The following is a 27,504-nucleotide window of genomic DNA, read 5'->3' on the forward strand; positions in this document are numbered from 1 at the left end:
GGAAATACATTTTTTTCATAGAATGTTTTTTTGATTATGGTTCTCCTCTCCCAGCTCTTCTCACTTTCTCTCTTGTCTCCTCCCATCTTGATCTATACCCTTTCTGTCTACAGTTAAAAAAAACAAACAGGCATCTAAAGAATAACTGTGGGGTGTGTGCATGTGTGTGTATACATGTGCTTGCTTATGCAGGCACAAAGAGGCATCAGAAGTTGACATCAGGAATCTTATACAATCGTTTTTGACCTTTACATGTGTGCTGTGGAATGCATGCTCCCACCCAACACATGGGTGCATGTGTACACACACAGAAATATTAAATAAATTAAAAAGTCCTTTTATGGGTGTAGCTCAGTGATATACTAGGTTTAATCCCTAGAATGGCCTCTCTCCAAGCCCTTTTGTACTGCAAGGTTGTATTTTTCTCTTAAAAGTAGCACAGAGAGGGCTGGAGAGATGGCTCAGAGGTTAAGAGAACTGACTGCTGTTCCAGAAGTCCTGAGTTCAAATCCCAGCAACCACATGATAGCTCTCACCCATCTATAATGAGATGTGGTGCCCAGAACACTATACACATAATAAATAAATTAAAAAAAAAAAGTAGCACAGAGGGGCTGGAGAGCTGGCTCAGTAGTTAAGAGCTCTGGCTACTCTTGCAGAGGACCTAGGTTTGGTTTCCAGCACCTACATGGTGGCTATTAACTGTCTGTAACTCCATTTCCAGGGGATTTGATAGCCTCTTCTACCTTCCTACATACCAGGTACTCATGTAGTACACATGTACATTCAGGCACACACCTATGTGCCTTAAATAAATTGCTAGGTATGGTGTTACATACGTTTCTTGTTACTCCCTGCACTTGAGAGGCAGAGGCAGGTGGATCTCTTGATTTTGAGGCCATCCTGGTCTACAGTATTGAAAAACAAACAAACACCAAACTAATCAAACAAATTTAAAAGCGGCACAGACCTGGAGAGATGACGTAGCTGGTAAGATAAGAGTCCTTGTTACATCACACATGTCTCATAATCCGTTTTCTTCATTATCATTGTAAAACTATTTTCCCATTTCTCTTATGATTTATTCTCTAATCTGTAGGTCATTTAGGAGTATGAAGTTAATTTCCAAATATTTGGGGACTTTCCATTATTATTTTGTTTCTTATTCTGATTTACTCTAGTGGCCACAAATAAACTATTATATTCTTTAATTGCTATATAAGTTTATGAAAGTTTTTCATCCCCATGGATGTCAGATTATAAAATTGGGGAATTAACTGAGCCTATGGGCACTTTCCTTTCTTACCAGGTAAGGGACCAGGCTCAGCGATGCTCGAGAGTTCTTTTGGATATTGAGGCTGGTGCCCCTGTGCTTCTCATCCCAGAAAGTTCCAGATCAAATAATCTGATAGTAGCAAATTTGGGCAAGTTGAAAGTCAAGAACAAGTTTCTCTTCGCTGGCTTTCCTGGAACCTTTTTGCAGGATAAGGTGAGCCCTCAGCATCTGCAGCTCTTTAGTTTAGCTTAAATTTGGATGTGAACTGAAAAAAATCCCCAGTCCATGGCTCAGAGGCTGCTGTTACCTTCGAGGCCGATGGCTGGAAGATTTCTTTAACATCTTATTGACATCTCAACTAACCTTTCAACTGCAGTAGTTTAAGTGTAACCCTCATTAAGTGCAATGAACTTGTTTCAGCCAACAACCCTGAGGGTCCAGTCTTCTATTGGTTACAGTGCACTCTACAAATATAAAAGCATCGGGGGTGGGGTGGAATTGCCACCAAGCCTGACTGCCTGAGTTCAGTCCCTGGAGCCCATAGGGGAAGGAGAGAACTGACCTCCAAAAGTTGTTTGCTGTTGCCCACGTGTACCCATACTCACACATAGATCATGCACCTACATAGTAATAGTAAATTAAAGAAGAAAGACATTCCTTTCTAGATGGGCAGTTTTCCTGATTTGGTCCCGTTTTTACCTGAAGACTCTTAAAACTATCGTAGTGGTAAAATGTTAGCTGGTGTCCTGCTGCAGATGGAAATGACCTGGACATTGTTGCCTGTCGTTTTTGAGGTCCTCGGCTGAACCTTGTCAGCTAACAGCCAGTTAGCCCCAAAGCTGAGCGGGCCTTGGAGACACTTTGGTCCCCTCACTGGTGTCTGCCTTCCCGGAGCCTGAGTGACATGTCTAAATAGCAGATGCCCTGCTCAGTATGCTCTTACCACTCCTTGCTGGTCTCCAGGCCCTATTCCCTCTGCTTATTTGGTACAAACTCATCTTTAGTGTGCGGGAAAAACACTGACTGGAATCCCCGCCAGCTGTGCCTGTTTGTCGTCCAGCAGCTACTAATGCAGGAAGGAGATGTGCCCCAAGGAGATGAGTGTAAGGTTTGGTTGTTAGCTCATCAGAACAGCAGAAACAGCAGTAGGTAGCTGACACTTGTTGGACACCCACTGTATGTCATTTGGTGCTAACTCCTCTGCATATAAAACGAAACCCTGTTTCTTCATAGCACTCCTGACACCAGCTGTGTGTGGGCTTCCCTACCCCTCTATTTTCTGCCTTTGTAGAAACCTGCTGGGAGTCAGGTCAGTCATGGTGCAGCTGCCTGAAGTTAGCCATCTTGGGCCCACTGTGGACACCAACCACAGCTTTAGGTGACTTCTGATATGCTTCTGACTAACCAGTAGGGTTCCCACAATCTCTCCTCAGGTCCAGTAAGTTGCTGTAACAGCTCATAGAGCTTGGGAGAAGCACATTTGCTGGCTCCTTTACAGGGGTCGGGGGTTGAGGGGGCGGGGGGAGGCATGGCTGAAGAGTGAGATGCATAGTGTGTAGGGCATGGGTGTTGTAGGGATTTTCCTCGCATGCATTGGAGCATGCCCTTCTCTTGTGTATGTCTCTAGCGACTTGGTAATGGTGCGCCCAGTGTGCATGCTCTGTTGATGAGCCGGCTCTTTATCTCTAGTCCTCTCCCTCCCTGGAGGTCCAGGAGTCACATAGTGGGTGGGCTCTTTGGAATGTGTCTTCCATATATCTTTATTTGAGGTCTCACTAAATGCTTGAGGCAGGGGGTCACCTGTAGTCAGAGATCTAGTTCAGTCACATTGTTTTGTTTCTCTCCCTTTCCAGAAAAAGGAATGGGCTCATTGTCTGCATCAGATGTGTCTGTGTCTGAGCTGACAAGTGTGCTCTAAAGTTAGCCAAACTATTTCAAGATTTTTTTTTACAAAAAGATTCCTATTTTTGTTCAGCCAAATAACAGCACAAGTTACAGCATTTTAATGATGAAACTTGCCTACCTTTGTTTTTGAGGATTTTATATTAGGTGACTGCGCCTACAAAGATTACCTTTTCTTTAAGGCACAATGTAGATGCTTCTCTCTCTCTCATTCTCCCCCCTTTCATCTCTTGGTTATTTTGAAAACAAAACAAAACAAAAAACCCAACCTTATGGCATTCAGCAGTCAGTTCACACTCATGTACTTAAAATAGAACCAAATAAAACCAATCAAAACCCCTAAATGCTGTTCCTTTGGAATGCCTCACTGCTGGAGAGGCTTGCTTCATTAATTTGTGTGTGGTTGCTTTGGGAAATTACTTGTTGTCCGAGTAGAGGAGCTTTTCTTAGGACTGTATCAAGAGTCTTTTTAGCCCTGGCTACTGCTTCCTGTATGATCTTACTTTATATCCAGAAATCCTAGGGAAACTGCTGTGTTACCCACTCGTGGTTGTTGAGTGGAATTCCATAAGGCTGTGTGGAGTGTGTTACTTTTGCGGATCTCTGTGATCTGGTGCGCTTAGCTGTGCAGGTCGCCTTTCCTCATACAAGCCCAGTGTTGACTGACGGTCTCTGTGTTGATGCTTTCCACGTTGCGTTTACTCTTGCCTCTTGATGTTCTTGCTCATGTGAAGTGAGTCTAATGCGCGGTCCAGCGGCCCAAAAGCAGCAAATACTCCTGATGCGGAGCCTGTAGATCGCCTGAGCACATGTGCCCTCAGCTTTTATAACTTCCAAATGTGAAGACACTTTCCTATAAAAACCCCATATGATAGAAGACATGTTTGGATTTTTGGCGTATTCTTGCCTTTTCTTGTTCTCAACCATAGCTTGTGCTTAAACCATAATTTCTAAGGCAGAGTTGCTCAAAAGCCTGATCTTCTGAAGCCGTTGATTTATTTAAACTAATGACAGAGAGGATGTAGAGGGAAGTGAAGTGGAAGACAACAAATGCTGCCTGCAGTTGAGGTCAGCAGAGCACTAGGGCTGTTTTCATGTGGAAACATTTATAGGATAGCATCTACCTAACAATCTTTCTTGAAACATGCAGGAAGTTTGTGTTACCGTTAGTTGTAATTACTGCCCAAGAAGTGGAGAGATCACAGGGTTTTCACCTTTTAGTCCAAACAAAGCTGAGGAGTCAGCCTTGTAGTGGTAGCAGCAGAGAACCATTGCTTTGCATACCACCAGCATGCATGTCCCGTGATGCATAAGTCACACACAGACAGGGCTCTGAGGGGCCCTGAGGACCCGGAGAGGTTGAAGCTCTGTGGAATCAACTAAAAGCTCTCAGCAAGAAAAGAGTCCTGTCTTTCCACAGAATCCCAGGGTTGGTTTTCCTCCATGTGAGCAGGAAGCTGACATGGGTAGCTGGCCTCCTGTTTGCCTTCTGTTTCATTTCTGTGGTTACTTAGATAGCAAATATAGTACATGTGGGGAGACCAGAATGCATAAACTTCTTCCTGGGGTAATTCTGTTGCAGTCATATTGCCCTCAGATACTTTTTGTTTCTATCCCAGGCTGGCTTCAAACTTGCTGTGTAGCCGAGGATAGCCTTGAATTGTTTCCACTGCTACCTGGGTTTACAGGTGTGTGACAGCTCATCCAGTGTATGGGTGCTGGGCATCCGGCTAGGGAAGCATTTCCACACCTAGGCGCCTCTGCAGTCCCCTAGGCACATTATTTTTTTAAATTACAGTAAGCTTCTCTCTCCCCCAAAGCAGTAAATCTACTGTATGGTTGAGAAATCTGCTTTGGTTAAATCTGACTGAAATCGGTGTTTGTTCTTGAGCCAAAGACAGTGTCCTCCTGCCGTGCTGCTGTAGCTCTCAGCAGGGATGGAACCTTCGGTCACTTTTGAAGAGGAGTGTGTGAGGTGGTCTGAGAGCAGTGGGTCTGCTGCAGTCTTTGAGAACTTAGGGGCTAGGATGTGGTTTCTGAGCCTGTGGAGGTCCTGCTACCCCTTCATCTCTGACGTCTAATTTCCTTTCATTCCTCCTAGGAATCCGTGCCTTCAGCTTCTCCAACAGGCACACCCAAACGCAGCGTGAAGAAGATGACAAGCGCAGAGGATCCGAAGGAGCCCCACGGACAGGGGCTGTTCATGACGCCTCCTGCAGGAGTGGGCCTTGGCAGCCTGAAGAGTGAGTTTGTACCCAGTGCCTCCATCAAGCAGCGAGGGCAGCAGGCCATGCCACCTGTTAGCCAAAGTTCCAGCAGCCCAGGTAACAGAAGACGAAAGATCTGTGCACTGCAGGTAGGGCTGTCCTGAAGCCCTTCTAGGAGCTCTGTGGACCGCGTTGACATGGCAGAGGCTGACATGATGCGTTGATGTGATGGAGACTGACATCTGTGCCGTGACCAAGCAGGCCTCATGCTGCTTTTGAGGCATGAATGTCTTATGTGTGTTTAGTCTCAGATAACTTCTAAAGTAGATTCATTTAGATGGGATAGAGAGGAAGAGGGTTTCAGTTATCTGTGGGACTCTTATATTCCACATGGCTCCCAGCAGATGGTGACAGCCCCCCCAGCCCTGTGTCCTCATAAGCTGTTATCCAGCCCCCATCCTTGCAGGCTGCTGTTTTGTTCCCCAGAAGAAGATTGGTGTCAGCCAGGCTTAAGGATGGAAGTGCTGTAAAATGACTCTGTGGTCTGAGTCGTCTTGCTGTGGGTACTCTTGGTTTTGATTTTTATCTCCTTCCCTCTTTGGGCTTTTCGGTACAGGCTCTATAAGTAACCTAGGCTAGCCTGACCTCTACATTCTGCCTCTTCCTCTCCAGTGTTGGGGTTGTGACTCTGCCATCTTGTGACTATAAGAATCTGTCGCTCTGAACCTGGGCCTAACCTTTGCTCTGGAGTTTTCAGTCTGTTGCTGATGGATGCCGCTCTGAACCTGGGCCTAACCTTTGCTCTGGAGTTTTCAGTCTGTTGCTGATGGATGCCGTGTTGGAAAGTGAGGTGCTTCTCTGAGGAACTCAGCTGGGAGGGAGGCATAGTATACGGGCGGGCGGCTGAGATGAGCCCAGTGAGGCTGCACCGTGGGCAGTGAAAGGTGGCAGCTGAAGGAGGTTCTGATTGCTTTTGCTAGATAGACCTGAGGTCTGGTGGACTCCGTGCAGGACCTCGTAGTCCTAGAGGTGAGACCAAAGAGACTAATGGCTGTGCTGATGAAAGAGAATTTCGTTCATGATTATATGCCTTTTTGTTGCCACTGTGTTTATTTGCACGGACTTATCCTTGTAGCACCCTGCTCAGCGTTTATCTCCCCGTCATGGGAGGAGGAGTGAAAGGCTTAGGGAGATGAGGTATCTTGGCTTGTCATGTGGCTAGTCGGTGGTAGAGCAGGATGGTGAGTTTTGGAAGGAGACAGTTGACCAGTGTGACTCTGTCTCTGAACTCTGATGAGTGTTGTGACTCACTCTACAGGTGGTTAGGACAGTGACAATTAGACATTCAGCCAGCCTGACATAAGTGGATGCCTATAAGAAGAGATGGGGCTGGGCTAGGGAGATGGCTCAGTCAGGAGAGGGCTCACACACAAGCACGAGGACTGGCATTTCATCCCCAGCACTCATGTTAAACAGTAACAGCAACAGAACTGGGCAAAGTGGCATATGTCCATAATACCAGTGCTGGGAAGGCGGAGGCAGGGGGATCCCTGGGACTTGTTGGTCAGCCAGTCTAGCTGAGTGGGTAAGCTCCAGGTTGTGTGCTCAAACTATTGAGGAAGACAACATAAGACACTGACTTTTGACTTTCACACACAAGTGAATGTACATGGGCATTGTACAGGTGTATATATGTGAACTTGTATAAATATACACAGAGATTTGGAATGTCTTTCCAGGAATATGCCTGTCCCAACATCTTTTCTCCTACCCAGTTGATGGTTTTTACTAAAATTCTCTCATCAGTGGTACCTGGCCTTGGATGAAGGCTGTGGTTTTCACACTGTCTCCACATGGTTCTGTGTTCTACAGCTGTTCCTATAGTCTCTCTGAGGCCATGACATTACTGTTCTACACCTCTCTCACAGATTAGCTCTGCTCTCATGGGTTTTATGTATTTTTTAAGTGCAATCATCTCATCAAGAACTGTTTTCCAAGCTCCTCCTTAATGCTAGGTGTTAGAATACTCTGTCCCCTGTATATGTGTATGTATAGATACATACAGTTCCTCCTAGAGTGGTACTTATAGGAGAAAGATATTAGGTAAACATGGTATTCATATGTTATAATAGTACATGTTATGGGAAAGACAGAAGGAAATTGAAGACCCGATGTAGATCGAGGTAGGTAGGTCATGGTACTGATGAGGCTTCCCAAGAAGCAAAGAGTGTGGCCTTTTTGGAGATGTGAAGAACTGGAAACCTGAAGTTTGGAGAGCAAATGGGAGAATGGCTTGTGATGAGGTTAGACAAGTGGGCTGTGGGGCTTATGTAGGGCCTTGCAGTCATTTGCAGGGAGGTTCCAGAGTTTTGGGTTAAACATAGCCCCTGAAGTTTCTAAAGGAAAAGAACACTTCAGTCTGTTTCTTTTTGGTCTAGGTATTTTGTGGAAAGAATGTGGAATTATGGAGGTGTTGTAGGCAAGGGTGAAGGTGGTTTGGGTCTGATCAGTGGTAGCAGAAATGGTTAAACATGGTATGTGTTTGAAAAAAGAATTCTGCTGCTGGGATGTGAGCAGCTTGGCTGGTGTGGAGGGCAGGGCAGGCAGCAGCAGGTGTTGGACACAGAGCTGGATACAATGCATGCTGGGCTCTTGAGGCCATGGTTAAGGCCTCATAGTTGATGGCCACGTTTCTGAGTAGTGCAGAACAGGGCAACTGGTTCTGAATTTCAAGGACAGAATGAACGAACTCTGATCCTGTAGTTTGCTGAGGCCCAGCCCTTTCTGAGTGCTAATTTTGTCCTTGCCTCTTTTTCCTTGGATACTTGCAGAAGACCATGTCTGTCTGCTGGATTGCATTGTCGTGGATCTGCAGGACATGGACATCTTTGCTGCAGAGAGACACCCCAGAGAGGGCTCTCAAGCCTCCGACAGCAGTAGTGGGGACCTGCTCTTCCCTTCCTATTTTGTGCGCCAGACAGGAGGAAGTCTCTTAACTGAGCCTTGCAGGCTGAAATTGCAGGTGGAGAGGAATTTGGACAAGTGAGTGTTATCTGAATACCTTGTAAGCAGAATCTTGGTAGGTTGGAATCAGTGCTGTAAGGTAAGTGAGGGGCACTTCTTCACCATGCAGAGTGTTAATGGAGTCCTTGCTGTGTGCTGGACACACAGACATGTGTGATGGAAGAGGAACTGCTGCCATCACAGAGCTTATGTTTTGTTGAGGAACATAGGAAGGTGGTTAGATGGCTCTAACTTAGTGTTTGACTCGGGGACTCTTCTGCAACCTTGCCTTGACAAAGAAGAAAGAGTTGGAATTTAGCATGTGTTTAAGTTGTAATAGGGAGGTAGTGAGAGCAGGCAATGAATGTATCTGGAAAAGATGGGCATTTGGACCTCCCTACTGCTGACTCCCTGGAGTCCGTTTATTTTGCATAACTGCCCAGATGCAGTTTTGCCCCATCTATAAGGGAGCCCATTGAAAAGCCCTCCTAAAGACTAAGGGGCCAGTCCTGATTTACTCTGTAGTTAGCCTCATGTGCAGGAAGCTTGTGTCTGCAGTTCAGAGCAATCATTGATTCAGTTCTCACTGGCTTCATAACTGCCTGGAAAACTTGATGATCCTAGACCAACAGAGTCATGCTCAGGCCCAAAGCTTAGGTGTGTATTTAGCAAGGTTGCAGCCTAGGTTATGCTCCTGCTTGCCTGATCCACACTGGAACCCTGATTACAGTTTATGACATCTTTCATTATGGTGCTTTGGTGTGGGAGAAGCAGCATTTTGCATTTTAACTCCAGGGAAAGATAAAAAGTGTCTAGATAGCAATCAAAGAGCTCTGCTGAGGCTGTAGATGGCTCAGTGGTTAACAGAGCTTGCTGCTCTTCTGGGGAACCCAAGTTTAGTTCCTATCCTCTATGCCAGGCAGCTCACAACCACCCATAACTCCATCTCTGGGGAATCTGATGCCCTTTTTTGACTTCCATGAACATCTGCACACACATGCACACACACAGATGAAGTAAAATAAAAATATTTACAATGGGGACACTTTAAAAAGTAGCCTCATTAAATAGCCCTGTTCTAACCCCCAGGTTTGGGCAGTTCACTTCATGCCGTGCTCTCACTGGGACCTGTTATGCCAGAGCTCCCTGGCTGGTGTCCAGTCATGGTTGGCATGGGCTCTGTTTGATGAACCTGGCTTGGCCAGCCTAAGAGCTTCTTATTTAGGAACTGAACTCTTGGTTTTCTTTGTAAGCAATGTTTTTAAGAAGTGCTTTTCTTCTTTGCTTCTCTGAACTTCTCCCCTTCCCTTCGGTGCTGTGTGGGGTGGCAGAGCTCTTTGGCCCAGTGGGACGCACCCGCAGGTGTGCTGTCCACTCCCCACCACGAGCACACCACATGGCAGTGCTTTTCTGTTGCCCGTTGTTGATTGCTTTATTGGTCTTTAAAACAATGTTGTGGAACCACAGAGATGGCTCAGTGGTTAAGAGCGTGTTCTATTCTTGAAAGGCTCTGAGTTCGGTTCCCAGCACTCATGTCAGGTGGCTTCTTTGAAACTCCAGCTTCAGAGGCTCCCTACCTCTGGCCTCCTTGGATACCTGTACTCAGCATACACCTTACCCCTGGCCCTTCATGTATATTAAATAAAACAAAACAAAGCAGCTTATTGTATATAGGTTTTCCCTTGCAGACAAGTCAAATTTATTTACTTATTTTTGACAGTTTTGAGATCAAGGCTAGGGACATAGTACATGCTAGGCAAGCCCCCTACCATTGAGCTATATCCCTAACCCTAGAGCAGTTTTTTTTTCTATTTTAAATATAGCATTGCACATCTTTCTCTTTAAATCACAGCCTTTGAGTTCATATATTCAGACATTGTGTACGGAGGACCCATCATGCCTGTTGCACCCATGAAGGCAGAGGGATGAGGCATGCGCGTCCCAGCAGCCCTGGGCATCTTCCGTCTCACTGCTCCCCCAGGCACTGTCAGGTGTTGTCCTAGTGAGTGTCCTCCATGCTCTGGGGAAAGACTTGTTTCTTCTCCCGTCTACCATGGGAGCTGGAGCTACGAGCTGGGCATCTGATCTATGTTACTCCCTCAACTGGCATAGTTAAGCTATTTCTGACTCTTGTGAGATTTTCCTTATTACTAGGCTAATTATGAGACTGAGGCAGGAGGATTGCTATGAGTTAAAGACTTTGGACCACAGTGTGAAACTGTCTCAAAAACAAACAAATTCAAAACCAAAACAAAACTTGAGGCTGGAGAGATGGCTCAGCAGTTTTGAGCATTGGTTGCTCAAAAAGGACCTGGGTTCAATTCCCAGCACCCACATGGCAGCTGAAAACCACCTATAACTCCATATCCAGGAGATAGGTGTTAGGAATATTTCCTAACAGAACCTCTCTGCCGGCGCAAAGAACTCCAATCAAACCAGATTAGACCGAATCAAAAATGCCCATGTTTAATGAATGCCAGGCTCTCAGGTGGCTGGGAACATGGTAGGGGAAGACAGAGGGAGAGCACATGCAAAACCTGAAACCACAGGTTCCTTTTTCTGGTGAGCCTAAATACCCTGTGGGAGTGGTCCTGACCCTCCCCGGAGAGGGGTCAGTGCTTGGCAGGCTGAGAGTTGAAGTCCAAGCGCTTGGCAGGCTGGGAATTGGAGTCCAAGTGCTTGGCAAGTCCCAGGCAATTTCAGGGGCTGGGGTGACACTTCCAACTCAATATTACAATGAAATCTCCTCTTTTGGCTTCTGTAGGCACTGCACACATATATGTACAGCTTACAGACAAAATAACCACATATATAAAATAAAAACATTAATTAGCTCATATGTGTATTTGTATGTATATGTTCATATTGATGTATGCACTTATTTGGCATGCTCGAGATGGAACCTAGGGCCATATGTGTGAGACTAGTGCTCTAGTACTGAGCCTGTTTCCCCAGCTCATTTGATCTGAGGATTTTCTCCATGTACATTTGGGAGCTAAAAGTCTCTCTGTAGTTAAAGCATGGCAGGCATAGTAACTTGATCATTGGAGATACATGACTTTTTTTTTTTTTTTGCCATCAGAAGTCAAGATTATAATTGGCTGATAATGTAGGTAGCCACATTGTAGCCTTACATTTGGCTGTGTGTGCCAAGGCACTTAGTGTCTTATTTCTGAGAGTGGCCTCCTTTCTTTCTCATAGAGAAATAAGTCACACTGTGGCAGACATAACTGTCCATGGCAGTCTGTCATCTGTACACTGCTCCCTGGATTTATATAAATACAAGCTGATCCGAGGCTTACTGGAGAACAACCTGGGGGAGCCCATAGAAGAGTTCATGCGGCCTTACGACCTGCAGGATCCAAGGATACACGTGAGTAGGCAGACTGTGTGCTTCCCAGCAGACGGTCACCTATGTGGATACTCCTCCGAGAAGGCAGGGAGCAGCAGAGCAGCAGGGGGAGTGGGTGGGACAGCAGGTGGATTAGATTGTTTACCTCTGGGCTCACCTTCAGGTTGGTGCTGTCACCCGAGGCCTGACTAGCGTTTCCTTCCACAGACTGTGCTGAGTGGAGAGGTGTACACGTGCATGTGCTTCCTCATCGACATGGTGAACGTGAGCCTGGAGCTAAAAGATCCGAAAGGAAAAGAAGGCACTGGCTCCCTAGCCAGGTCAGACTTGGATTAGCTCTGTGGTTTTACTGGCAGTAAGAACCATGTGGGAATGTACCCTTTTCATATTAGCGGAGGACAGAGTGAAACGGTGCTCTGAGGCTGATGAAGTGTGTAAGTGCTCTCTCTGTGTGTGCATGTATGTGTGATCATGTTTGTACGTGCATGAGAATGAGGGTGTGTGGTGTGTGTGTGCTGCTGCTGATCAGGTTCCATAGAGCTGTGCTGCTGGCCCCCAAATACTTTATTAGAAGTTTCAGTTTGATTGTTATCAGCCAGGTCAGGTTAGCTTATGCCCTTTTAACAGCTTGCCCCAAACACTGGTGACTTATAGCTATGAGGTTTGATTTCTCTCACGCTGGAACACTGTGGGCGACAGGCTGCTCTGCTGTTTTGTCTCTTGAGTGACAGAACATTTACTTTGATTGTTTTTTTGGTTTTGAGGTGGAGTCTGGTGGAGTCACTTTGAACTCCAGGATTCCAGCCTTAGCCTCCTTGAGGAGTTGGGACATAGGTGTTCCATTGTGCCCATGTGCTGAGCATTTGAGCAGGGCAGATTGAAAACTAAGAGCTCTGGGATAGCCTTGGGTGGCACTTCAGTGCTCTGGTACACTTGGAGCTGGATCATGGTCTGACCAGCGTGCGGGATTTGGGGGCTCCTTGCCCTGTGTCTATACAGTTTTGACCCAGTTCTGAGCAGTGCATCACTGGTGACTGCCTTGTGAGTCAATGCTTTAAAATTGACAGAATACAGGTGGAGAATATGAATGAGAACTGTTTTGACAATTGGCAGTACTGGGTTGAGCTGGTTACTTGGAAACCCTTGGAAGCAACATAGCAGCTGTTCTGTTTTGGGGCTCTTGCTGGCTGGGTCATTGACTTCTGTCACTCGTTTTTTAGAGTAGGTGTGGGAATCTGTGGTGTAGGAGTCTGGAGTGGGATTCTGAAGAGTGCATTGTATTTTTACCCTGAAAGCTCTCCCTTGTCCCCTAAATTGGGCAGCTGATGTTCCAGTTTTCCAGATAGATTGCTGTTGTTGATTGTGTGTGTGTATATATAAATAATTATATATATATAAAATATATAATGTTTTTGGTTTTTAACTTAATTTTTATTTTACTAGCCCAAGGTTATATGGGTGGAAAGTTGGTTTGCATTTGAAAATGGGGTGTCAGAGCTAGTAATACTCTGCTGAGGCACTTCTGACTTGTCTTTCTGTTCAAAACCTGCATGGCCTGCTCCCGGCTCAGCTGAGGGAGCCATGACATGGTGAACTTGAGTCCCAAACTGTATTTTTAGGAGGGTGTGTGTGTGTGTGGGGGGGGGGGAAGTGCAGATAATCTCTCTCTCTCTCTCTCTCTCTCTCTCTCTCTCTCTCTCTCTCTCTCCCTTTCAGATACTCTTTTGGTGCTTGGCTGCACTTTTAGTTCTTTTGATTTTTTTTTCTTTTTGCTTTTTTGAGACAGGCTTTTTCTGTAGCCCTGGCTGTTCTGGAACTCACTCTGTGGGCCAGGCTGACCTCGAGCTCAAAGATCTACCTGCCTCTGCCTCCCGAGAGCTGGGATTAAAGGTGAGCATACCACCAGCTGGCATTTTTTTTTTTTGCACCCTTTGGTTTTCAGTGATTCTGACTCTGTGTATCATCATCATAATGGTACTAAGTGCTGTGTGCATTCCTGTGGATATAATCTCTGCGAGTGGAAAAGACTTAAAGCACAGTACCATTAACTAGTGGCTTGTGAGCAGAGCTGGTGCAGGGTCGCAGATTGAAAGGGACTCTCATATATTGATGATGGTGCTCTTGTTCTACACTTGAACTTAATTTTGTAAGGTAGGATTGTGTTTAACTTTTCGTTTGCTTTCTTTCCTTTCAGATTTGACTTTAAGAAATGTAAGCTGCTCTATGAGAGTTTTTCCAACCAGACCAAGTCCATTAACTTGGTTTCCCATTCTATGATGGCATTTGACACCCGATATGCTGGGCAGAAGCCCAGCCCTGGCATGACCAATGTGTTCAACTGTATCTTTCAGCCCTCCAAGAGCAGCAGCGCTACCCAGGGCTCCATTCAGATTGAACTGCATTTCAGGTAGTAGAGGCAGACTGCAGCTCTGCCATCCTTTTTCTGTCCCACTGTGCCCCCCTAGGTCTCTCTGTGTAGCCCAGGGCGGGTTGAAATTTACTCTGTAGCCTTAGGCTTTCCTTGAAGTCAGTATCCTTCTACTTCAGCTTGCTCAGTGCTGGGATTACAGGCATGTACCCTCACACTTGGACCCCCAACCCTAATCTTTCTTTTTTTTTCTTTCTTTCTCCTCCTCCTCCTTTTAATTTATTTACTATCACTTTAAGTATTGCTGTTTTGCCTGCAGGTATGTCTGTGTGACAGTGCCACATCTCAGAGTTACAGACAGTTGTAAGTGTCATGTGGGTACTGGCATTTGAAGAGCAATTTCCTTAACCGCTGAGTCATCTCTCCAGCCCTCCAACTCTGTCTTTCCTTGTGGAGATATTTCTTTCTGTGGTCAGTAGGCCAAGTCCACTGGCTTTAGAACATCAAAGGATGAAAAAATTGGAGGCTCACCAGCACTTATCAGCACCCACCAGCAACCACCAACATTTACCAGCACCCACCAACATTTACCAGCACCCACCAGCACTCATCAGCACCCACCAGCACCCACCAGCACCTACCAGCACCCACCAGCACCCACCAGCACCCACTAGCACTTGCCATCTCTCATCAGCTCCCTTGCAGTATCATGAACTCACCAAAAGGTGTCTCTGTTGCCTTAAAAAAAGTAGTTTGACATTGAGCCAGATCCTCCTTGTGAAGTGACTTGGGAAGGAAGAAATTATGTGAGTTTAAGGAAAAAACCCATGCCAGGGCCTTTGGTCTACATGAGAGGAAGGCGGTTCTGACAGAACAGTCATTTACGTAGGGCTCCTTGAGTCTGATATCATGGGAGGCAGTGGGGCGGGGGATGGGGTCGACATGGGGGGGATGTTCTAGAACGAGACAGACCTTAGCCCTAAGATTTAGTCTTCCTCTCCATAGCTATGTTTCCCTGTTGAGCTTTGAGATTCACTTTCCTCTTTTATGGATTGAAGCAAGAGCTGAGTCATTCTGGCAAGTCAGTTGTCATCTGAAGCGGCCGCTGCTGTTACTGCTGTCATAGTTGTACCCTTCATGCTCTTCTAGGTCAGTGACTCTCAGCTTCCTAACGCTACTACCCTTTAATACAGCTCCTCATGATGTGGTGACCCCCATCATAAAACGATTTTCCTTGCTGCATCTTTGCAGTGATTTTGCTGCTGTTATGAATCTTAATGTAAATATCTGATACACAGGATAGCAGTTATGAATCTTAATGTAAATATCTGATATGCAGGATATCAGTCATGTGACCCTTGTAAAAGAGTTGTTTGAAAGGGTTGAGAACCATTGACTGCTATAGTGTGAGATTCTTACGGTTCAGGCTGTTCTTGTTCTTGTATGGTTGGTGTTTAGTGTGCCACCCAGGAGTTCCTCCCAGCTTAGCTTTGGAAGGGAAGAGCTCTTGGTCTCTCCTTTAGGAGGCCTAGCAGAGGAGACATTTTATCCCTTTGTGGGAACATTAGGAGCCCAACAGTGGCAGTGCTGGTGGCTTCTTGCTGGCCCCTGCCTTAACCAGGCATCTTACCTACTGCCATTTGAATCCTTCCAGATCTGCTAACATGGGCAACTCCACTCCCATTTACACACACACACACACACACACACACACACACACACACACCGGGAGAAGGTCCAAATGACTTGGGAGATTGCACAGGTTAGAAGTCTAGTAGTCACAAGTTAGATCTAGGTCTCTGATATCAGAACTGAATTCACTAACTCTTCATGGCCTCTGATCTTCGTCACCTGCTGAATTAGCCTTGGGATGCGATGGATGTATTTAGCAGCCCCTTTGAAGATATTTCTCAGAACGGGAGGCTTCCCCGTATTTGGTTCTCCGGCAGAGGGGTGGTTTGGTGTTTGCTTTACTTCCTAAGTAGTCAGATTTTTGTCCCTTCCTCATTATGTCTTTAATATATAGGAGGCCTAAAGTATTATTCTGTGTAAATACTAAAGGCATATAAATTCATGGAGCCAAACAATCAATTCTTACCTTGACTTTTGCTAACAGGCATGCCCTTGTTAGTGAGAGGAGTGAGCTGCTTCAGGAAGAATTGCTCTTCTGTTGGGATTTTGTATGTGAAATATAAATTACTTCACAGTGTTTCAAGGCTTGAAATATTTTCCAGAATGGGGTCTGACACACTGACTTTCCAGTCAGCACTAAGGCCTGACAATCTCTGTTCAGAATGGGGTGGAAAAATTTTACTGAGGGCAACATTTTTGTCCATTACAAAAGGGTAGAGTGTTTCTGTGACAGATGCTGTGTGAGAGAAGGAACTGTGCCTTGCCCTGCCCTTTTCTAGAGGCATCGAGCCAGGTTTGGAGAAGTAAGTAAGACTGGAGAAAGCAGCCTCAGGCACATCCCCAAGTCAGCCTTCCCCAGGCAGGCTGGGGAGCGAGTAAATGGAGCAGCCAGAGCCAGGGTCCCTGGCTTCACAGAATCAAGTTTGACTCCCAGACCCTGTGACCTCCCTAGCCTGCCTCTGCTGGCCTCTGCCTGCTAGTGTGGTAATAGGGCTGGCCATCACTCTGAGGACTCTGGGGTTGCAGACCAGGCCTGAGAGTCTTTCTTGGGAACCTTGAAGACTACAAAACCAGTTCCTGTCTCCTGCCCATCCCTCTGCCCCATTTCTACTCTAGGGTAGGGTGCTTGCTGTCCACCTGTGACCAATGTCCTTTTCAGGCTAAAAGGTCTGGGGTTCGAGGTTAGTTGCAGTTAAAGAAGCCAGATAGTACTGGTATATGAACGTGGTGTTTGTGAAGCTGTCCTGAGCTTCTAAGAAGGCCTGCCATCAGGAATGACAGGAGGAGTGATTGGGGGAACATCTGCCACATGCTTGCTGCTTCCACTTCCAGTGTTAGTAGTTCCCATTCTATATATGAGAGCACAGCCTGAGAGGGACAAGATTACTCTGGGCCTCTTAACTTCAAAGCCTTTGCTCTTCTTACTGGACCAGCCTTTCCCAGCCTTAACACTGAAGGGTGGCTATTCCTTAAAAGTAGGGCCTGTGTCCAGAAGCATCTCGGAGTTTGGATTTTCCCCCTCATATTTTGGAGAATTCACATAGGCTTTGCCAGTTAAACATCTCCAATAAACCTTGCAATATCCAGGGCTGGAGGAATGGCTCAACAGTTAAAGCTGCTTTTGCAGAATGTCCAGGTTTCATTCCCAGAACTTAGGTGACAACTCAGAACCATTTTGGAACTTCTGCCTCAGGGGACCAGGGCCTTTTTCTGGCCTCTGTGGGCACTGTACCCATGTGGTGCAAAGTCATACATACAGGCAAACACATACATAACACATGTAACAACAAAAATGAAAAGAATATCCAAAGTCTCTCAATTCAGATGTGAGCATTTTGGGTATTTGGATTGGGATGCTTAGCCTATATTGGAGTTTCAGATCAGGCTGCTCCTATGGGACTGTACTGTGCATTGTGTCATGGCTAGGAGCATCCCAGCTGTGCCAGCTGTGCCGTTGTGCCTTCTCAATTATTATTGTTGTTATTGTTTTCCAAGACAGGATTTCTTTGTGTAGCCTGGCCATCCTGGAATTCACAATGTAGATCAGGCTGACCTCAAACTCATGGAGCTCCGTCTGCCTCTGCCTCTCGAGTGCTTGGATTAAAGGCGTGCGCCACCACTGCCTGGTGTCCTCTCAGTTATTATTACCACTAATAATTATTGTTAAAGACAGAAAAAAGAGGCTCTAGGTGCTGCCTAATAAATACTTGCTACAGTCTAATGTTAGTTGAGGACTCTGTGTCCTGCTTTCCTAGATATAGTTCTCTCTGTCTCTGTCTCTCTAATGAGGGACTGGAGAGGTGGTTCATTGATTGAGAGCACTTGTTGCTCTTGCTGAGTGAGGACCTGGGTTCAGTTCCAGCACCCTTATGGTGGCTCACAACTATCTTCCAAAACTTCCAAAAGATCCGGTGCCCTCTTGTGACTTTTCCTGGTCACTGGGCATGTGTGTGGTGAATAGGCACACATGCAGGCAAAACGCTCATACACATAAAATAGAATAAGTTCTTTAAAAAATGTGATTAACCTCCAAAATGCTTATACTTGATGTGCTCCTAAAGCAGTGTTCAGAATATTTCCATGCTCAAAGGTGGCAGTTATGAAATACTGGAGTGGGGCCTGTACATCTGCAATCCCAGGTACACGTGTGCCTGAGCAGGAGGATCACCGAGTCCAGGCATCTGAGGCCATCTCGGATAGCATAGGGGTAACTTAAAAACAGAAGGAAAGAAAAAGTAACACTTAGCTGCTACTTACTGGCCCTGAGTAAGGCCTTGGGAGAGAGTGAAACACTGTGTTTCTCTTTGTGATTCTCTTTTTTTCTGTTTTTTTTTTTCTTTTTCTTTCTTGCAGGTCTACAAAAGATTCCTCCTGTTTCACTGTCGTTCTCAACAACCTCCGAGTGTTTCTCATATTTGACTGGCTGCTGTTGGTCCACGACTTCCTACACACTCCCAGTGATGTTAAGAAACAAAATGTTACTCCTGCACGCCACCGCAACGCCAGCAGTGAATCTGCTGTCGTTCCCAAAACTGTTAAGAGTGGAGTAGTCACCAAGCGGTCTTCCCTCCCCGTGTCCAATGAGAGGCACCTGGAAGTCAAGGTCAATGTAACAGGTGATTGTCCACAGTGTGTGCCACAGTTTGGAGTTAACTCAGACCTATCATACAGGACAGCTTCTCTGTGCCAGCCCCGCCCTCTTACTTTTTTGAGAAAGGATCTCACATGGACCAGGCTGGCTGCAAACTCTAAGGTCTGCCTGCTTCTCCCTCCTGAGTGCTGGGATTGCTGGTGTAAAACACAGTGTGAGTGAGTCTTCCAGACCCGGATGAATAGGAATCTGTCAGCACTTCCCAACAGTGGCAGCTGGACATTAGTGGTCTGCACTCCTTGTGGGCAGTGTGAACAGCTGTGCAAAGCTGTTGTGGTAGCCCGTGCTGCTTGACTCTTCTTCCTAGGGTTCTAAGTCCTTTGGAGATGGGATGTTCTTCTTTACTTCCGAGTATCTCGTGAGCCTCCCAGAGTGACCAGGATGTCGTTTCTCTGTCTGTCTTGAACATGCCTATTGGACAGGGGAGCTACAGAGTAGTCTTTTCTGCCAGTCACTGCTTGGTTAGTCCAGCTGTGCTTGCCAGATCCTGAGTCTGGGATAGCAGTGAAGCAGGAAGCTCACCTGGTAGCTGTCTGTGCCGCTCGTGTTGGGACAGCTGGGTAATGCCAGCTTCCTTGCTTGCCTTGATTGATGACACTGTCCTTTCTAGGCACGGAGTTTGTGGTTGTTGAAGATGTATCCTGCTTTGATACCAACGCCATTATTCTGAAAGGCACCACGGTACTCACCTACAAGCCCCGCTTTGCTGATCGTCCCTTTTCAGGAAGTTTGTTTGGTATTGAGGTAAGTTTACTGGTTGACTGTAACACTCCTGAGGGCTTCAGGGAGAACCATCTAGAAAAGTATTTGCCCCTGAGTGCTTATTTTTCCAGTGCTAGGAATGGAACCAAGGGCCTTGTGAATGCTTAGGCAAGTAATTTACCAGCAATCTACTGTTTGTTAGGCCTAACCTTCAGAGTTGTTGAGTCAGTAGGACTGGGAAAAGACCCAAGAGTCAAGACTGTCTTAAATATGTGTGCATGTAATTAATATATATTATTATAAATATATTAAATATATAGTATGATTATATATAGTTATAACATACATAGTGTATTGTTTGGTAGTTTATATATATATGGATCTATATAGTATATATAATTTGTAAAATATATGCAGGTGTATATATGTAATACAGTATAATTTATATACATAGATAGTACATCAATATGATTAAAATATCTAGTATATTTAATATATGTGATATGTAATATACGGATATAGTGTATATAATTTATATGTATGTGCATATATAGTATATGTTGTATAGTACTATATATAGTATGTATATAATTTATAATATGAATATATTGTGTGAGTATAAGAGAGTGAGTGTATGTGTGTGTGTGTTTATTGCTTTGGATTGAACCAAGACTTTGTGTTTATTAGGCAAGTACTCTGTTAACTAAGGTAAGCTACAGTCCCTGCTCAGCTCAATCCTTTTTTGTTTTGATTGTGTCAGTTGCCTAGGCTAGCCTTGAACTTTTGATTGTTTTGCTTTAGCCTCTGGAGTAGCAGAGATTATAGGTCTATGCACCGTATTCATCATGGCCTCCTGAGCTCTTCGTAGGGAAACATCATTCAGTGAAGGACTTTTGCCTCTCCCCTTGCTTTTTCTTCCGCTCTGGAAGCTTACTTCCCTGTGTTCTGTCCTCCAGTGTAAGCCATGAACACACAGGACTTTCCCCACACACCCTCCTCTCCTCAGGACACTAGTCAGGGTGACCTCTTAGTTCCTATTCCCACGAGCATTTTGTTGGGTGGTCTGGTTCTGCATGGCTCATCTCCCTCCTGTCAGGACTGATGCAGTATTTTCCAGTGCTGAAAAGCATGCGCCATAGGTCCCCTTAGCACATGTCAGGTTAATGTCTTACGCTATAAACTCTCTCATGATCTCTCAAGAGGATTTAGAAGTGAGATCCAGTTGGAGATTGATTAATGACCACCAGGTACAATGGGGTTTTGTGCAGTTCCTGAAGAGGAAAGGAAAATGAATACTTCCTCTAAAGCCTTAGGAAGGCTCCATGGCAGGTGTGCACAGTTGAGGCAGGAGTCCTGCTCGCCTTGAATCCTCTTCCTTCAGGCTGAGCACTGTCCTGTGAAGGGCCCTTGGGTAAGGGAGGCCTGCTTAGAACAGGCGGTAGGGTTTTATATTGTATCCATCCCTTCAGAATACCTGCTCTGTAGTGATGCTCATGTGTGACCCAACGGACCATGACTCTTACTGGTGTGATTATTATGAGGGAGGTAATTGTACTTGAGTAGCCTTTGTCACCTGGATATGCCATATGTAATATTAAGCAGCCTCTACCCTGTGTTTTTTTTTATTTGTTTTTGTTTTCTGAGACAGGATTTCTATGTGTAACATTCCTGGATCTCTCTTTGTAGATCAGGCTGGCTTTGAACTCACTGAGATTCGCCTACCTCTGCCTCCTTAGTGCTGGGATTAAAGGCATGTGCCGCCACCACCCAGTTCACCCTGTGTCTTTTAAGCCTTGGGTTGTGGACAGAACAGAGGAGACAAGGTAGAAGCCATCTCTGTGGGATGCTCTTGGCTCAGGCATCTCCTTGGACATTCCTCTCCCACTTAGCTCAGGCATCTCAGTGGATGTTCCTCTCACTCTTAAATTAGGAAATTCTGGGAGGAGGGAAAATTAGCAGTCCCATATATAATTTTTATTGTTATTTTGGTGTGTTTTGTCTTGTCCTTAAAAGAAAGTTAATGTTATTATTTTGTTCATTTGAATCAGGGTTCCTCTATGTAGCACAGGCTGGCCTTGAATTTTAGTCTTCCTGGCTCAGCTTTCCTAATGTTGGGATTATAGTCATGAGTCTCCATGTCTAGCTTTGTAATATTTTGATGAGGCTGTATTTTCACATAACCTGTGATGTGCTGTACTTCCTAAGATTGATGTCGTGTACCACCACCACTTGGCCCTCTATACGGTCTTTTCAACTGTGTTTTCCCTCTTTTCCCGTTTCTTCATGTTTCTAGAGACAGGATCTTGCTGCATAGTCCAGGCTGGCCTAAAACTTGTGATCCTTGCCTCTGTCTCTCAAGGCTGGGGTTAGTGTGTCACCACTTTGGCTTTTAGCCCCTACCTTTAGGTGACTGCAGATCCTTAATCAAGTAGATTTGGTACAGCCTTACTTGCTTTTTTATTTTATTTTTTTTCTTTTGACAATTAAAATGGTTAGTGAAATTTTCTATATTTTGTATTATTTCCTTAGGCTAGTTCCTGCATTTATTTGATCCAACGGCAGAAGATCTATAAGCCATTGTGGGTGAATTGGGAACATTTTCCTGCAGGTGGACCACTGCACCTATAGTTGACTGCAGGCTAGCGTGGCAGCCCAGATCTTTGCAGCATTTACTTTAGCAGGATTTGGGTCCTGTGAAAACACGGGGCTTATGGCTCCTGAGAAAGTCCACTGGTGCTGCTAACCCATAGACCCCTCCCAAGGCAGGCAGTAATCTTTGCTGTATTGTTTTGTTTTCAGGTGTTTTCTTGCCGGCTAGGGAATGAACAGGACACAGCTCTTTCAATTGTGGATCCAGTTCAAATCCAAGTGGAGCTGGTGGGAAACTCCTCTTACCAGAATAGTTCTGGGCTCATGGATGCGTTCAACAGTGATGATTTCCCACCCGTCCTAGAGGTAATGCTGAGCAGTGTCTAACCCATGGATGCATCCGTGGTCCCCTGTGCAGACATTCTTGACCACTCTGAGTCTAGTACCATCGTATTTACTCCAGCACCTGTAATACATATGGTGCTGCCTAGGAGCTTGCAGTGTGTGAACAGGATAAAAGACCCTTTAATAGGCTGGTATGATTGTGAAGTTCTATAAAAGTTGACAGGAAGCAGAACTCAACATAGGTAAGAATAGTGGGTAGATGGCTGCAGGATGGGGACATCTGGAGGTGGGGTGGGGAGGTAGGATATAAGCCAGTAGAGGAGGAAGGACATTTCAGGTCAAGAAGTCGGGCTGGGCAGAAGCAGACGGTCTTACTGGAACTGAGAGGTATTGAGGGAAGGTGAGGACCGAAGCTGAAGCTTCTTTTTTTTCTTTTTTTTAAAACAAACTCCATAAGTACCTTTATTTATTTATTTATTTATTTATTTATTTATTACTGTGCATACAGTGTTCTGTCTGATGGCCAGAAGAGGGCACCAGATTAAATTACAGATGGTTGTGAGCCATCATGTGGTTGCTGGGAATTGAACTCAGAACCTCTGGAAGAGCAGCCAGTGCTCTTAACCTCTGAGCCATCTCTCCAGCCCGATCTTATGTTCTTTATTTCATTGTACTTACGTGTGTGTGTGTGTGTGTGTGTCTGTGTGTATGTGTGTGCACGCACATGCGTGCCTGCCTGTGAGTATATGTGTCTGTGTGTCTATAGATATCCATAGAAGCCAGAGGAAAAGAGCTGGAGTTACAGGCAGCTGTGACTGCCTAGTGCAGGGACTGGGAACTGAACTCAGGTCATTTGGAAGAGCAGTAAAAATGCTCTGAACCCCTGAGCCCCCTCTCTAAACCAGGTGTTGTTTCTTTGATAAACAAGAGGGCAGTAACTCATCAGCCTGCTTGAATCATGGGGGCGTAAAAGAGGAAAGCTATGCTGCTCTTGGGTTTGAGCGGCACCTCACTGGAAAACCTGAGTGAGGGAGTAAAGAAATGCTCCATCACAGACCTTTGCACCCTGCCGGGTTTGCCTGCTTACAGTATCTCTGCTGCCCTATTTCAGAAATGGTTCTTCCAGACTTGACCAGTGTAAAAGTTTGAATAAAGAAAAGATTTCTTCATCATTGTTGTTTTTATTAATAATAATGTTATTATTGTTATTATTATTATTGACAGGTACTCATGTAGCTTAGGCTGGTCTGGAACTCCTGATTCTTCTACCTCTGTCTCTGAGTACTGACAATATAGGGGCAAAGAGATCCATTTTGTAGGTATCCTAGATTCATTTCTGTTGCTGTGATGAAATATCCTGATGAAAAGCAACTGAGGGGAGAAATAGTTCAACATTATATAGAGGTTAAGGCAGAAACTTCCACAGTAAAGAGCGGAGAGAAATGAGTCTATACATGATTGTTTTCTTGCTCAGACTCAGCCTGATTTCTCTACTCTCAGTTCAGTACCTCTTGCCTAGGGAATGGTGCTGCCCAAGGTGGGCTGAGACTTTACATCAGTTAAGACATGCCCTCTGAGACATGTCCAAAGGCCAACTCAATACAGTCTGTCACTGAGACTCCTCCCAGGTAATTACAGGTTGTATCAAGTTGACAAAGCTACCCATCACAGTTGATCAATTTATTTCAGAGATAAAAAAAATGTAATGGATCTGTGTAAAATGGATTAACAAACTATTACCATTAGGTGGTCCTCACCCCAGCCATATTCTTATCTCGTGAGGTATTAATTGCTCTAGTAATTATTCTAGTTTAGTTTTTTTTAAATTTCATTCAGTTTTGTCACTATTACCTAATGACTGAGATACTACCTCATCATCATTCGCTTAATTTCAATATCTTTGCAGTCTTTTAAATGAGGAGTTTGTGGTGATATCTGACTTCTGGGACATAAAATAGGAATTATGTGTGAGTGATGTGGGGGCACAAAGCCAAAAGCAACTTTAAAAACTATTGCTACCTTTTACATTCCATTAGATTCAGTTACAAGCCCTGGATATTAGACTCTCCTATAACGATGTTCAGCTGTTTCTGGCCATTGCAAAGTCTATCCCAGAGCAAGCTAGTGCTGCAGCCCCGGACACAGCAGCCGTGGAGCCAGACTCTGTCAGCACTTGCCTCCCAGGGGCATCTCGAATTGGAGAGGACATCAGAGAAGGGTCAAGGCACACCTTAGATCCTGTCTTGGGTAGGTATCTCATTGGAAACTCAATCAGTCTTCTTGATAACACTTAATCTCTCTTTTTGTCTCTCATGTTTTACTCTGCACCAGACTGGTCCAACATTTGATATGTCATCAAACTTCTGGCAATTCTTCTGCCTCAGTCTCCCTAGATTTTTGCTTATCTACCATACTGGTAGCTGCCCCCTGTAACCTTTTCAGTTTTCTTATACACAGATCAATTGTTCATAATCTAATTGTCATTGAGTATGATTGTAAATCATAAGTATGACTTGACAGCAACTTGCTTACAACTAGGTTTCCGCTCACAACAGCTCAACTACAAGTGACTTTTAAAAATTGAGACGACTTTTCCTGTGAAAACTTTGAGTCAGTGTTGCTCACACTAAATGAGTCTTCCACTTTTAAGACACAACATAAGGAAATGATGGAAAAGTTCAAGGTACACATGATAGAGGTCTACACTAGGAGCCCATTTTACCTCGAGAAAGGAAATGGTATTGGTCCCCTTCCATCAGACGGTGGAGTAATCTGTGTCAAACTGTCTCCTAGAGTTACAGCTGGCTAGACTGCAGGAGCTGGGCTTCAGCATGGATGACTGTCGCAAGGCTCTCCTGGTGTGTCAAGGTAATCTGGATGTGGGCTCCATGATCTGCTATTTGTCTTGACAACTTGGTTCCTTTTCATTTCCTCCTCAGTTCTGAGGGGGTGGGAGAGGAAGGGAGAGAGAAAGACTGAGAATGTGAATATACAGGAGGCTTTGTGTATCCTCACGGGGCTGAGTATTATTCTGGTTTGACCATAGTTGTGATCTGAAGGATTTTCTATGATCAGGAGGTTGACTAGAGCTGGCTGTATGGGGTCAGATGCTTCCTTTGCCCCTCATGAAGGTCCCTACTTTTTAGGGACTTTGGGCAAGTCACTGAGCCTCTCAGTGCTAGTACTTCCTTACCTGTGAAGTCAGAGTAGGAGACCCTGGCCTGCAGGAATGCCTGGCACTTGGAAGGTAGTTGTTAGTCCTGGTTTCTGGTGTAGTATTGGCAACAGCGGTGATTCTGACACCCATGACCATGTGCTTTCTGCCTTACAGCTCTGTCTCTGGGCTTTTAAACAAATAAACTGACATTGATTGCGTTTATTTCTTCGTGTGGGTGTATGTAAGTGGGTATCTACGTGCCACTGTGTGTACCCAGTGAGCCATCTGACTGGGCCCATCTTTGTTTGATTTAGTGTCAGAGCATTGTATAGCCCAGGCCAGCCTTGAACTCATTATGTGCTTAGCATCATCTTGAACTCCTGATCCTCCTGTTTCTGTGTCTCTAGCGCTAGGGTCACAGGTACAAGCCACCTTGCCTTTTATGCACCGCTGGTGATGGAACCCAGTGGGCAAGCCCTGTGAGCTCCATCCCTGTCCCCAGCCTGGCTCTGGGTTTTCTTATGGAGTCTCCTAGCTCTTGGAAATATAGCCATTACTGTTCATACTTCCGATGAAGAAACTGGCTCAGATAGGTTAAGTAAATTTGTTCAAGTTTATCCATTAGTGTGGGCCTAAGACATATTAAAGAGAGGTGTGTCTGATGTGTAGAACCTGTGTCCTTTCTTCTGTGGCCCACTGTAAACTGTGCCCTTCTTCCCTGGCACATCATACTTACCTTTTGTTACTCTTTTTTTAATTGATTTTCATTGAGCTCTACATTTTTCTCTGCTCCCCTCCCTGCCTCTCTTCTACCCCTTCAATCCTCCCCCAAGGTCCCCATGCTCCCAATTTACTCAGGAGATCTTGTCTTTTTCTACTTTCTACTTCCCATGTAGATTAGATCTATATAAGTCTCTCTTAGTGTCCTCATTGTTGTCTAGGTTCTCTGGGATTGTGGTTTGTAGGCTGGTTTTCTTTGCATTATGTTTAAAAACCACCTATGAGTGAGTATATGTGATAATTGTCTTTCTGTGTCTGGGTTACCTCTCTCAAAATAATGTTTTCTAGCTCCATCCATTTTCCTGCAAAATTAAAGATGTCATTATTTTTTTCTGCTGTGTAGTACTCCATTGTGTAAATGTACCACGTTTTCCTTATCCATTCTTCGGTCAAGGGGTATTTAGGTTGTTTGCAAGTTCTGGCTATGACAAACAATGCTGCTATGAACATAGTTAAGCACATGTCCTTGTGGCACGATTGACCATCCTTTGGCTATATACCCAAAAGTGGTATTACTGGGTCTTGAGGAAATATAACCCCAGCAGCACAGACACAGAGAGAAACAATTAATAAATGGGACTTGCTGAAACTGAAAAGCTTCTGTAAAGCAAAGGACACAGTCAACAAGACAAAACAACAGCCTACAGAATGGGAAAAGATCTTCACTAACCCCACATCAGACAGAGGTCTGATCTCCAAAGTATACAAAGAACTCAAGAAATTGGTCATCCAAAGAACAAATAATCCAGTAAAAAAATGGAGTACAGACCTAAACAGAACTCTCAACAGAGGAAATGGCTGAAAGACACTTAAGGAAATGTTCAACATCCTTAGTCATCAGAGAAATGCAAATCAAAACAATTCTGAGATTTCATTTTATACCTGTAAAAATAGCCAAGATCAAAAACATTGATGAAAACCTATGCTGGAGAGGTTGTGAGGAAAAGGGAACACTTCTGCATTGTTGGTGGGAATGCAAGCTGGTACAGCTTCTTTGGATATCAATGTGGCGAATTCTCGTAAAATTAGGAAACAACCTT

The 27,504-nt window shown here is 45.0% G+C and overlaps 1 protein-coding gene across 5 annotated transcripts in view; it reads left to right on the forward strand.

Moving 5' to 3' along the window:
- Positions 1-27,504, forward strand: part of Vps13d (vacuolar protein sorting 13 homolog D) — a 221,120-nt gene that overhangs the window by 51,209 nt on the left and 142,407 nt on the right. For all 5 annotated transcript variants that reach the window (XM_050153110.1, XM_050153115.1, XM_050153113.1 and 2 more), the window contains exons 25-35: positions 1,310-1,489; positions 5,280-5,502; positions 8,217-8,427; positions 11,590-11,761; positions 11,948-12,060; positions 13,935-14,147; positions 18,594-18,856; positions 19,502-19,635; positions 22,393-22,548; positions 24,564-24,774; positions 25,321-25,395. In XM_050153110.1, coding sequence (XP_050009067.1) covers positions 1,310-1,489; positions 5,280-5,502; positions 8,217-8,427; positions 11,590-11,761; positions 11,948-12,060; positions 13,935-14,147; positions 18,594-18,856; positions 19,502-19,635; positions 22,393-22,548; positions 24,564-24,774; positions 25,321-25,395 — 1,951 coding nt within the window. The remainder of the gene's footprint in view (positions 1-1,309; positions 1,490-5,279; positions 5,503-8,216; positions 8,428-11,589; positions 11,762-11,947; positions 12,061-13,934; positions 14,148-18,593; positions 18,857-19,501; positions 19,636-22,392; positions 22,549-24,563; positions 24,775-25,320; positions 25,396-27,504) is intronic.

Source organism: Alexandromys fortis, unplaced genomic scaffold (assembly GCF_014885135.2).
Source record: "Alexandromys fortis isolate MF-2015 unplaced genomic scaffold, M_Fortis_MF-2015_v1.1 scaffold_88, whole genome shotgun sequence".
Classification (NCBI taxonomy): domain Eukaryota; kingdom Metazoa; phylum Chordata; class Mammalia; order Rodentia; family Cricetidae; genus Alexandromys; species Alexandromys fortis.